Source organism: Crocodylus porosus, unplaced genomic scaffold (genome assembly GCF_001723895.1).
Source record: "Crocodylus porosus isolate Cpor-Errol unplaced genomic scaffold, CroPor_comp1, whole genome shotgun sequence".
In the NCBI taxonomy this organism is placed as follows: Eukaryota; Metazoa; Chordata; order Crocodylia; family Crocodylidae; genus Crocodylus; species Crocodylus porosus.
In genome coordinates, this window is record NW_017728921.1 from 23,554,990 (window position 1) to 23,567,098 (window position 12,109).

The 12,109-nt window shown below is 50.1% G+C and overlaps 1 protein-coding gene across 2 annotated transcripts in view; it reads left to right on the top strand.

Annotated features, from left to right (window-relative positions):
• GATSL3 (GATS protein like 3) overlaps nucleotides 1-12,109 on the top strand; it is a 24,803-nt gene that overhangs the window by 6,897 nt on the left and 5,797 nt on the right. For both annotated transcript variants that reach the window (XM_019539276.1, XM_019539277.1), the window contains exons 2-3: nucleotides 9,621-9,814; nucleotides 11,025-11,157. In XM_019539276.1, the coding sequence (XP_019394821.1) occupies nucleotides 9,621-9,814; nucleotides 11,025-11,157 (327 nt within the window). The remainder of the gene's footprint in view (nucleotides 1-9,620; nucleotides 9,815-11,024; nucleotides 11,158-12,109) is intronic.

The following is a 12,109-nucleotide window of genomic DNA, read 5'->3' on the forward strand; positions in this document are numbered from 1 at the left end:
CCCACCATGCCCCTTCCCATATAATAAAAGACTTGCCAGCCAGACCTGGCTCGTCTCCATGCTGCCGGACAGTGCTCCTGGCTGCCGGTATATTCTGCTGCAGCTGCATGCATGCACACAGCATTTATCAGCCGCATTATTGGCCACATCAGTTCTGTGTACCCCCTACAACCTTTTTAAGTATGTCTAGGGCTATGCATAGCCCCGGTTGATAACCACTGTAATAGCTGATTTCAATCAACTTTAGATAAGTGCCAAAAAGCCCTGCTGAAGCATACTGTCTATACAGATGCTGCAGAACTAGGCTGAAGTAATGTGCTGCTGCTTATGGTAAAATGTGGCTTGTTTTTGTTTGTTTTTTATAGTTTGCAAGTAGTCCAGGATGACTGAACTTGCAGTGGAACACAGCTATGGAAAAGGCTAGAGCACTGTTTGAGTATCACTGTAATACACCCTATCTTTTTGGACTCAAGGCACTTCTCACTGAACTTGAGGCAACCCTTCATAACTTTTGAGAACTGAGTGGCACAGAGTTCAAAAACTAACTTCTATATTGCAGTGCTTGCCCCCTTGCTGAGGATCTGAGTTGGGCAGGTAGGACGCATCTGGTGTGAAGCAGGGGATGGACCCACAAGCAGCTTATCTGGGGAGCACATAGCCTCAAAGGGCATGGCGGGGGGGGATGTGACCCTGGATCTGCCTGTGGGGCAGGGTGGGCTGGGGCTGAGGTGGTGCTAGTGCTGGGAACAATGCCACGGGAGCGGGGAGGCGTAGCCCCCTCAACCACTGTTTCTAGCCCCAGTGCTGCCTGCCCAAAGTTCAGGCATGTGACAGGCCCGGCAGGAACAGTCCGACATAGCATTCCAGCCCACAGCTGCAGCCCACCCTCCTGTGTACCCACCAGCCCCTGCCCCCCAGCCCTCGGGAGGGGCCAGACTGTGCTGGGCTGTTCTCTCGGGCCTGTCCCATGCTGGTGTTGGGGGCAAGGGAGGGCGGGTGGGCTGCAGCTGCGGGCTGGAACGCTGCTCCTGACTGCTCCCCCGCCCACCCCTCCATGGCCTCACTCCGAGTGCTGCTGCCACAGCAGTCCAGCAAGGAAGAGCTGGCACTGCCCTGGCCCCAGCCTGCAGCCCATCCTGCCCCATTGGCAGATCCAGGGGCACATGCCTCCCCGTGCCCCTCTGGGCTTCATGCCCCCCATCCCTGCGTGCCTCCCCCCCGATAAGCTGCTTGCAGCTCCATCCCCCACCCCATACCAGCTGTGTGGTGCCTACCCTTGCCTCATTTCCTACCTCAGAGCTGCCGTAGCTGCCAGTGCTGCCCCATGTTGGGGCAGCAGGTGCTCAGCCTCCCCAGCCCAAGGTCAACTTCAAGAGGATCCACCGGTCGATCGAAATCGGTGGTGACCACTGATGCATGCAGCGGAGACAGGGATGTACCAAAGCCTTGTGCAGTGGTATCAATAAGACCTCGTTTGGAATACAACGTACACTGACACAAGATCTAACAACTGCAGATTGGTTATGGATACATTTTAGGTTGGAAACAGAAGATTTCCAATGAGCAGAGGAGAGAAGTTCTGAAGCTGTCTTCCAAGTATTCAATGGCTGTCCAACATCTCGGCAGATGAAAGGAGATGTGACAAAGTCAGTCGGTCAATGGTGTTCGGCTTTGGTGTGAGAGAAGCCTTGCCACGGTGGCTGCAGGTCTGCTCATCAGATGGAGGTTGAAGTGCACTGTTTCCTGGCTTGCTTGCAGGCCTTGGCCTGGGCTCTCTGCAGTGACTGCATCAGCTTTGGCCTGGCTTCTCCAGACGGAGTGATTGTGGGCAGGGTTTTCCCAGTTGTAAGTGGGAATGCTGAATTTCTTGATCATGCGTGACCGTGTCACTATATTGTAGCTTTGGCCTTCCTCTGCGATGCAGGTGGTTCTCAAGTTGTCCACAGAGCACAGCCTTCAGCAGATGATCTTGAAGCACGTACTCTGTGTCCCCCCCAGCCAGTGAAGCCTTTGAGCATCCGGAGTAATCTGGATCCACTGTAGGCCAGTTCTCTCAAGGATCTCTCCATTGTTGATCCCAAGCCAATAGTTTTCTTCCGAGACAGTGAAGGTGGAAGCTGTTTAATCTCTGCTCCTGCTTGGCATACCTAGTAGTAAGGCAAGGAACCTGAATTACTTTAAGCTTGAACAGGACTAGTTCATGGTAGGGAGAACAGTGGGCGTACCACTGGTAAGCTGCTTTGGTGGGGAGGAGGGTCGCTAGGGAGTTGAACCAAAAGACCATGTGTCATCTTGTCTTCGGCAGCCCTCAAACTCCCAGATGAGGGCTTTTACAAATGGCTTTGACAATTTAGCTGTTTCCTCCTGACTTTTCTGCAGAGATCATTTTGGCTTGCCCCTAGTTGATCGAAGAAGGTGGGGGTGAGGTGGAGGTCACAACATCTGCTGGCAAAATCTAGTTGAGACCAGAAGTGAGCAGGACCTGTTTGTGGCTTGGGAAAAGGGGGGAGCTACAGCACTGAGTGAGCAGGAAGGAAGCAACAGGGATGCCTGGCTGATGCCAACAAATGCAGCTTTTGCGTAATGAGTTCCTGGATCCTGTCCGGGGTGGACTTGGCTGAATGCTCCAAACTGATTAGAGCCGCTCATCCATTCATATCCACCTTGTTCAGGGCTGAGCCTTGCTTAATTTGGATATACCCTCTCGTTTGGAGAGGGGACCAAGTGGGAGTGGGCACTTTACCTTTGATGTATTCAAATTCCCCAGGAAGGTTGTTGGGCCTTGCTGCTCTGTCCCAAGCCTGCTTAAGTCTCCTGCGGTGCCGGACACTGCCTCAGGCTGGCAACTGCCACTGAGCTGAACATTCAGGACTGGAAGGGTGGCAGGATCTTCTAGTTCAGCAGTTCTCAACTGTTAGGCTTGAGGCACCTTGTGAAAAATGCGAGTTCTAGTTTTCACTTCATTTTTTTTTTTTTTTTGGTGTGTGTGTGTGTGTGTGTAAAAACAAACAAACAAAAAAAGCAACTCTTTTGTTGCAAAAAAACTTGTAAAGACCATAGAATGTTTCTAGCACTGTGAATTTCTATCTGAAATCACTAGGTTTAGTCTGTGAATCATGTTTATGTACCTAACAGCGTGATACCTTGCAGCACCCTTGAACACCTTGTCACCCTGATTTAAGAGTTGCTGACCTAGTCTGATATTGTGTAAATTGCTGGTCACTAAGCTTTGCTCACTCGCCCTTAGAGCCGGTTAACTGAGAGAAACATTTGTGCTCTAGAGCAGAGGCAGGTAGAGGGCTGCTTACCCAGTTTTGGCAAGCTGTCCAGGGCCGCATGGGAGGCCCCACCCCTTGACAGGCTCCCTGCCGCTTGGTCACCATCTTGCAACTGATGGGGCCCAGAGCAGGGCACTGCCTGGCAGGGGTCTGTGGGGCCAAGCTGGGCTGCACCAGCAGGGAGAGTGGGGACCTGGCCTGGCTCCATAGAGCCCCTGCCAGCTGGGACCCCGTGCTCCTGCTGGTGTTGGCCCTGGGACACTGGTGCAGACCCTGTGCTCCCATGCGTACTTACTCCCAGTCCCCCCTCAGCCACATGGTACAGGCAGGGGGCAGCGCACAGCCCCAACCCCCTGCTCACCAGCAGGGAAGGAGCTGGTGCAGAGTGGGGAAAAGCGGCCCTTTGTCCGCACCATGGCTGGTGCTCCCTGCTCCAGGTGCTCGCAGCCCGCATGGGGCTGCCTGTGCCTGCTCGGGACAGCCCCATGCGAGCTGTGAGCAGCTGTAGCGTGGGGTGCTGGCTACAAAGTGGGAGAGGGGCCACATTTCTCTGCACTCTGCACCAGCTCCTTCTCTGCCCCCTGCTTCCCCCCACCTGAGCTTCCTGTGCTGGGGCACCCACCTGGTCCCAGGCCAGAAGGTCCTGCTGGGGCTTCCAGCTGGGGGGGGGGCGGTGGTGCGGTGGGCCCTGCTGTTGCAGGAATCCACTGGTCTTCCCCTGGGTCCTGCTGCCCCTGTGTCCTGCTACTTTTGACAGGAACCAAGACAGAAAAAAAATTTTGAAAATTTAAAATTGAGGGGCCCCGCAGGCTGGATAGAATGGCCTTGCAGGTCAGATCTGGCTCGTAGGCTGCGTTTTGCCCACCCCTGCTGTAGAGACTAAACTGTTTTGCAGAGACCCAGGGTGTTACTGGGCTCAGACAATAGGTAGGGACAGGGATTTGGTTAGTGCCTGTAAGTGTCCCATGCAGCAGAGGACTGTGAAAGGCATTGTGGTCCTTAGCGCTCTCACTTGGAGGACATTCCTTCCTGGTTCCAAACATTAGTCTGCCACTTAAGAAGAGGTCTTGGCTAAACAAAAAAAAAAAAAAAAATGTTTTAAATTGCTTACCTACACAGCCATGTGAGGGAACCACCTACATGAGTGGCAAAACTTCTGTGTGGAAAACACCCATAGTTTATTCCTAAGATGCCCTTCACCTTGGCATTGACACTCTATCAGAAATGCTGTTGTGCTCGCTGCCCAGAGTGTTAAGTTACAGGCAGTATTTAACAGTCAGACTAGTCATTGGATGTTATAGATGTGTCACAGATGAGTGAACGTGGCTGTTTGACTTGACAGCAGATTGGTTAAGGACAGAACTATAAACTACTGACATGTACTACCACATCTGTATGGAAGTTCTGACCAAATTTAAAGCGTCCTAAAGTCAGAATGAAATGCTTGTTAGAGCTCTGTTAGCTACATTAGACCCAAGATTTTGCTGTATTATTCTGAGTCCATATTAAAAGAATGTCGCAATTGAACTTAATTTTGTGACATCCCAAAACCATGGGAGGCTGAACCAATAGAGGACAAAAAAGGATTTCCCTGGATAACCAACTACTAACCAGTGGCACTTGGTCTCTGAGCCTGTGCCTTAAGGTTTTATGCTCTGAAAACACCAACAGCACCCTGTGTCTTAGTTCTGGCGAGTGGAAGCAAGGTGAGGAAGGTATCTTGTCCAGTATGGCACTCTGTCCTGATTGGTCTGTAAACTTCCTGTGTGATCTTTTCTCAACAGGCATAAGAGAGAGAGAAAGTTGTGTGTGATGGGGAATTGATGTTTCAAGATGAGAGAGTGCCTGGTTTGTTAAGGTAATGTCTTTTACTGGATCAGCTCTGTTGAGAGAGATGTTAGACTTGGACCAACTCTATAGTGGGATGAGAAGGTATAGGAAGTATTTAACAGCTCATGCTGTGATGTGTTGCTGCAAAGGTCAATAAATAATCTGACCACTGTATTGTAAGTTTAACTTTGTTTAGGACAATGATTGTAAACCAGAAAGATGATGCGCTATGGGGTACCTTGATCCTTTTAAGTGTCCTGTGGGGTGCCATGCAGTGTTAGCACTTGGGTGTACAAACATGATTCACAAGACCAAATTCAGAGGCTTCAACTAAGAATCCGTATCATTAAAAACATTCTGACCTATTTTGATCTTTCTGAATTCTTTGCAACAGAAGAATTGTTCTATTTTTCTGTACTAACACCCCCCCCCCCCCAAAAAAAAAAAAAAAAAAAAAAAACTGAGCTGGTATGTTGCTAGGAATGCCCGGAGTCTCATACAACCTAGTCCCAAGGTTGAAAGCCACTGGTTTAGGGGGTTGGTCCTGGAGAATCTCCAAATGTATCCTCTTGGAGATGCAGCCAGCCTTCCCAATGCATGAGACCATAGGCTTTTATTTTCCCATCTGAAAAACAAAACTATGCCTTTATTGGAATGGGGGCTTTGAATCCTGGGGGAGAAATCTCTCTCAGGGGTCAAGTCGGTCAGCTCTTGCAAACAGCCTCTGGGTTTGGTCACGGTCTGATTTATTCAGCTTGCTGTTTCTGGATAGTTTTCCATTAGATACCAGATGTATTGGATTGCTTTTGTTTCTGGTCCTTGTTCCTTCTGGTTTTATAAGTAATGCCTTATTGTGGAATAACACTATACTGTGGAATGGTCTCAGTGAAGCAGGTGGGGTAGCTGTCCCAGTTCTACTTGGTGAAAGCTGTGGGCTGCAACTATGCTTAAGGCTGGATTGGGGCCGTCCCTGATTTATTGGGCTCCAGGGCTTCAGCTACATAAATTCTTGCCCAGGAGAGCAAAAGAACCCAGAAGATTTCTTTTGTTGTTGAGGAGGAGCACTTGGCATATGAAAAGACCAAGTACATTAATTGTTTTAACTTGTTGGCTGTCACCTGGGGGTACATGTACCCCTAGGGGTTCTTAAAAAGGTTGTAGGGGGTGTGCAGAACTGATGTGGCAGGGGTTTTTTTTGTTTGTTTGTTTTTAAATACCGTATGCGTGTATGCAGCCGCAGTGCAGCCTGGGAGCATGGAGAATAGTTGGGTCTGGCTGGTTAGTTGGTTTGAGGAGGGGAGGGGGGCAGATCAAGGCCCTGGGGGAGGGAATGGGGCTGCCCAGCTGCAGTAGGGCACAGGACTGAACTGTGCATGGGTAGGGGGGGCTCCCACTGCACCCCTGGGAGGGCATGGGGGGTGGGTGGAGGCAGATGTGCATGCAGGGTGAGGGCAGGCTGCCACTGGACTGGGGCCAGGGTGGTACTGGGCTGTTCCCAATGGAGTGTTGGGCTGGGCTGCGCTTGAGGCAGGCAGTGGTGGCACCAAAACGCACAAGGAACCTGTCTTTTTTCATAAATGGACTACAGGATAAACTCCCCATCTATTCTGTGCAGTTTTACTTGTATTGAATCCAAACCCAATCCCACTTGCAGTCTTGAACTGGGCCTGATCCTGGTGGAGATTGAAGGAGCCTCCTTCCTTGATCTGCATTGAGCTGGGTCTCTGAACACCATTTGGGTTAGAAGATTCTCTTCCTACTGTTGCTGTTCAATGTCTTGCTTCCCAGCATCCTTCAGACACTGGAGACAGATTCATAGATGTAGGGTTGGAGGGGACCTGAGCAGATCATCAAGTCTGACTCCCTGCCCTGGGCAGAAATTGAATGCTGGGCTCATATGACCTGTAAAACACTTGATGACTTGTAAAATGCTAATTAATTAATGTAAGGCTGGAATTCCTTTTGGCTACTTGGGGCATGATTCGGTGTCCTAAGATTTGTGCAAAGCTGGACATAAACCTTCAAGATGCACCAGGCACAGTTGATTCAGTCTAGCAAGCCCTGCCACTGGTAATGTGTGCTATGCTGTGCTGTTGGAACCAAGCCATCACTCGTGGCAGCAGTGTTGCCTGTAGAGAATTCTTGAGGTGTCCTGGTCCTGCTAGTACAGTGCTTGGAGCTGGTGAGCCTTAACAAATCAGTACTAGAGAAACTGATATCACTTGTTGTACTAGAGCAGCAGCTTCAGTAGGCTCTCCTGTCAGCAGGTTGGCAATTGCTGCATGGCAAAGGGAGGGTCTTTCATGCATGTTGTTGAAGTTTTATGGATTCCTGTGATGCTCCCTGCTTTTCAACGGCTCCCAAGCCTGCCTGCTTGTTTTCCCTCAACTCAGCAGAGCTGCCTTGTTACAACCTAGAATACAGGGACTGGCTTCCTGCTGGAAATGCTGCAACTATACAGGAAGCTTGCTGGCAGGAACTCCAGCCCTGGGAAGTGTCCCAGGCAGGAAAGGTAGCTGGGTGTGGGAAGCAGCCTTGGCACCTGCTGTGGGCGCTTGTACTTGCATGGTAGTGACCTTCCTGCTGGAGATGCCGAGGAGCAAGTGTTGCAGAGCCTCCCTGCCCTGGAAGCTGGCTGGGGCACAATGGACTCCAGCTTGTGCTGTGCAGCACTTGCTTTTGTTGGCTCCGGGACTGGGAGCTGGGCATGTTCCACGCTCTTGGCAGCACTGGGAGTTCTTGCTTTTGGCAGCACTGACAGCTGCCTTGTGGGGAGGACTCACTCTACTAGTGACTGAGTACAGGCCTTCCCACACAATAATACCATTGCCATGCTGAACAGCCTGCTTAGGGGATTGGGAGCAGTTGTATGACCCCCTGGCATAGCTTAACTGGCTGTACAGTTTTATGTCTGAAGCTGTGAGGAAGCCATGCACAGACATCCCAACTCTCAACCCCGTCCCATGAATTCCCCACTGTAGCCAAGTGGGGATTGCTTACCTGCATGTGCTCTCCAGACTTCCTGTGGTCTCCTTTGACAAGCTGCCATTTTTTTCCATTCTTGCCCTGCTTGGAAAGGGAGAGTATTTTTTCCCTGCTGGTTACTTGTATGAATGAATGACTTTCATGCCAGCCTCCTGAGTGACCAGGCTAGAGAGCACTGTTCTGGGCATATCTCTGGTACTGACTGACCACATCCCAGTGCAGGATGGACCCAGCTGGGGTCTGCACATTCAGCTCCTTTAACCTCCCATTTGAGCTGCCATGCTCCTGCTCTAGTCCAGGTTCTCCTGTTTGCCAGGGAACTCACCACTGTGCTTAGGACACCTATACACATGCAGAGGCTGCTCCAATGCACTGTAATTGCAGTGCATTGGAGCAAGTTCAACTAATCAAGTCGGCTGGAGTTTGGTAATTACCATGCTCCAGCAGCCTCCTACATCATGTGTATCAATGTCCCTGCACTGGGTACTTTAACTAAAGCTTGTTTGAGCTTTAGTTAAAACACCCCTGTTGCAATTTTCCAGCGCAGGGATGCTGATGCACATGATGCTCCAGGTACTTTATTTAGATATGGCTCTTGGAGCTGCTCTAGTTAAAGCACACCCCCCACGTCTTGGAGTACATCTATAAATGCCCTTTAAAGCCTGGTAGGCTTGAACAGCACTAGTCTCGAGTCCTCTTCTCTCCAAAGCTTAATTCTGGGCCAAGCAGGGATTGCATTCACTTAGAACCAGGCACTACAGAGCAGTGTTGCACTCTGAAGAGGACAGCTTGGGGTCAGAAACTCAGGGAGTTGTTCTCACTCGGTACTGAATTGTTGGCCTGTCATATAGTAGAGAAATCCAGTGATCTAAAGACAGCCGTTGCTGGCTTGCATGTGTTTCAGCAGCTGTCAAACTGAGATGCATGAAGCAGTGTAAGAAACCAGCTGAGTCTCAGGTAGTCTTGGCACCAGAAAGAATTAAGTCAGTATGGGTGCATGTAACCTGCAACAGTTCAGTGCTGTCCCACAGGGCATTGAGGACCTTTGAGAATCTCCCAGAATCCCATTTCAGAAAGCTTTGCCAGGATGTGGAACAGCAGTGGCTGGAGAACTAAGTGAGATGGTTAGGGACACCGCAAGTAGATGTGGAGCGCGAGTGTAATGTTAATAGAAGTTTACACTCATACATGAGGGAAGTGTTCCAAGACGGTGATTTCTGCTCTAACTGCCCATGTAGCCACTCAAGTTCTGCCCCAGGAGTACCCTGCAGTCCACTTCAAAAGTAAGTTAAGATAAACCAGAGGCTAGCGCAGAATAACTGAGCACCTCCTCTATATAATGTATATCAATTTTCTGAATTGTAAACAAGCCCAATAACATCAGGTACTTTACAAAAGGTGGTTTGAAGCTCTGGGGAGAGGGGGTTATATGCCAGGTAACATAGTGACCTGACATTATCTCATGATACTGTCTTGAAGTGGAGGCAGAGCCCCTGCAAAAATTCTTACAGCCTCTTTGTATTTCAGAGCTGCCTCTATCTGAGTTCATGCAGGTGGTGGATTCCACCTGGCTGGTGCTCAACGTCTTATCCAATGGCAGATCGTCTACCAGCTTCCAGGCTGCAGGAGTGACAAAGATTGCCAAGTCAGTCATTGCACCGCTGGCAGAGCACAATGTCTCAGTGCTGATGCTGTCTACCTACCAGACAGACTTCATCTTGGTGAGTCCCATGCCCATGATCTAGAGCAAGCCCTCTTGGCTATAGGGTACAAGTGGAGGCCCCTATCTGGCCTTAAGGAAGAAGATAGGGAAGCGACTTCACAAAGGTGCATTTGAGTAACAATAATGAGAGCTTTTGCACCATTCATCTATTGCAGAGGTGTCAAAAGTATGGTGCACAGGCTGGATCTGGTCTGCAGAGCCCTCCCATTTGGCTCCCAGTGCTGCCTCTGAGTCTGATCAGACCCACACAGGGCACAGTTTATACCCATGGTATGAGGCCAGTTTAAAAGGCCATGTCAGGCCTGGGGCACAATGCACATCTGTGGCATGGGGCCAGTCTGAGGGCCGGATTAGGCCCATGTACCCCCTTTTTTTTTTCCCCCTTCCCCATTATACCGCATCTGACAGCTGCTCTAGTTGGTCTGGAATCAGCAATACGTGCAGCTTAGTATGGCTGGAGTGGCCGCTATGCTGCACACTGCCTGCCCTGGCCAGACTGCACTGTATATGGCTCCCACTTTGGGATGTCCACCACACGTGATGCCTATTCCAACTGGCCCAGGACCTGCATGGCAAATGGCACCTGCAGGTTCTGCATGCAGCATAGGTCCTGAAGCTGCTGGGGTGGGCACCATGTGTGGTGTGGTCTGGCTGGGGTGACCACCTCAAGCAGTTCACCTGCTGTTCTGACTAGATGGTGCCATCTTGCAGCACCCATTCTGACCACTCCAGAATCTGCACCAGATGCTGCGCAGATCCCAGACTAGCTGCAGTGGCTGCTAGATCAGGTATGCTGGGGGCGGGGGGTCTGTCTGGCCTGCGGACCAGCCCATGCCACTCTTCTAGCTTGTGGGCCCTGGTGATTTTGATGCTCCTGATCTTCATAGTCAGATGAATGTATTCACTTCCTGGACACCAGGTTGTGATTCAGGGTGTTAGGTAGTGGAATGCTCTTCTGAGGGTGACAAGGGTGAGTCTTGTAATAAAAAGGGAGATCCTAGAGGGATCTTCCTTCTGTCTACAATGGTGATGCAAGGTGCTTAGTTGAAATGTGTTAGATGGGTCAGTTGGGTTAAAGAACTAGTTGAATCTTGGTTCTTCTTTCAGTGTATGAGCAGGAGGAAGGCAGAGGGGACCAGTAGACTCTGGGGGATAGTGGAAGCTAAGCTAAAGCATGAGCAAGGAAACATTTCTCCTCCCCTTCACAGGTACGGGAAAAGGACCTGCCAGTAGTGATCCATACACTGGCAGGAGAGTTTGATATTTACAAGGAAGTGAATGGAGAGTCTGTTCCTGTTAACTGTGATGATGTGAGCAATGGCTTCTTGAAGCCCAAGCCTGGTAAGTTGCCTCCCCCCGGACCCCATCTAACACTTGTCAAATGTCTACATCAAATAACTACTCAGGAGCACCATAATGAAGCACAGGCTGTGTCCTGAGCTAGCAGACAAAAGCAGTGCATCTGCCTTAATGGTGAATGCCCAGCATAATGTTAAACACTCCAAGGGAATAAGCTTACTGCAAGGCTGACACTGCACTGGGCCAAGTGTATTTCCTTTGTGTCTACTGGGTGTCATGCTTCACAGTGGCGTTCCTTTGGTGTGCAGACAGGTGAGAAACGAGGACATTGTCGCTTCTAATCAAGCATGGGTTTACTTCTGAAGTCAGTACAGACAGCAGCCCAGCACAGTCCATGCTGATGGGGCCGGTTTCTCATAGATCAAATTTTGATAGACAACGGAAATATTTAGAGGTCAGGAAAGAGCTGCAGGCTGGTCAAAGGGTGCCAGCAGTGGTCACTTTTTTAAATTTCCATTTGTGGGTAGTTTACAGAGAATGCTTGGGTGATTTTGATTTATTTATTTTTGTTTAAATGACCTAATCAACAGTCTCTGCTATTTACCTGAATCTAAGACTACTTGAAGTTGAGAAACGCTCCCCGCCCCCTTAATTTCCATGTATACAATCAATTTTAAATTTTGTTATACTTGTTCCACATACAAAATCTGGTTATTTGAGGGTTGTCATTTTAAATTTTTGTTTTCTTAGCATCCCCCACTGCTGTGGTGTGGAAAGCAGTTTGTGTGTAAATGGAGCGGGAGGGGGGAGTTAAGAGCCACATCCCCCATGTCCTGTTGTTCCTGTCTCCTCTCTCCCTCCCCAACTTGCTGTCTGGGGTAGTTGGCAGCAGCCCTGGCCCTGGTCCTGGCCCAGCCAGGCAGAAGTTGCAGCAGCAGCTTTGGGTCTGGCTGGGTTGGAGCTGGAGGGGACAGAGGCAGAGCTCAAGGTAAGC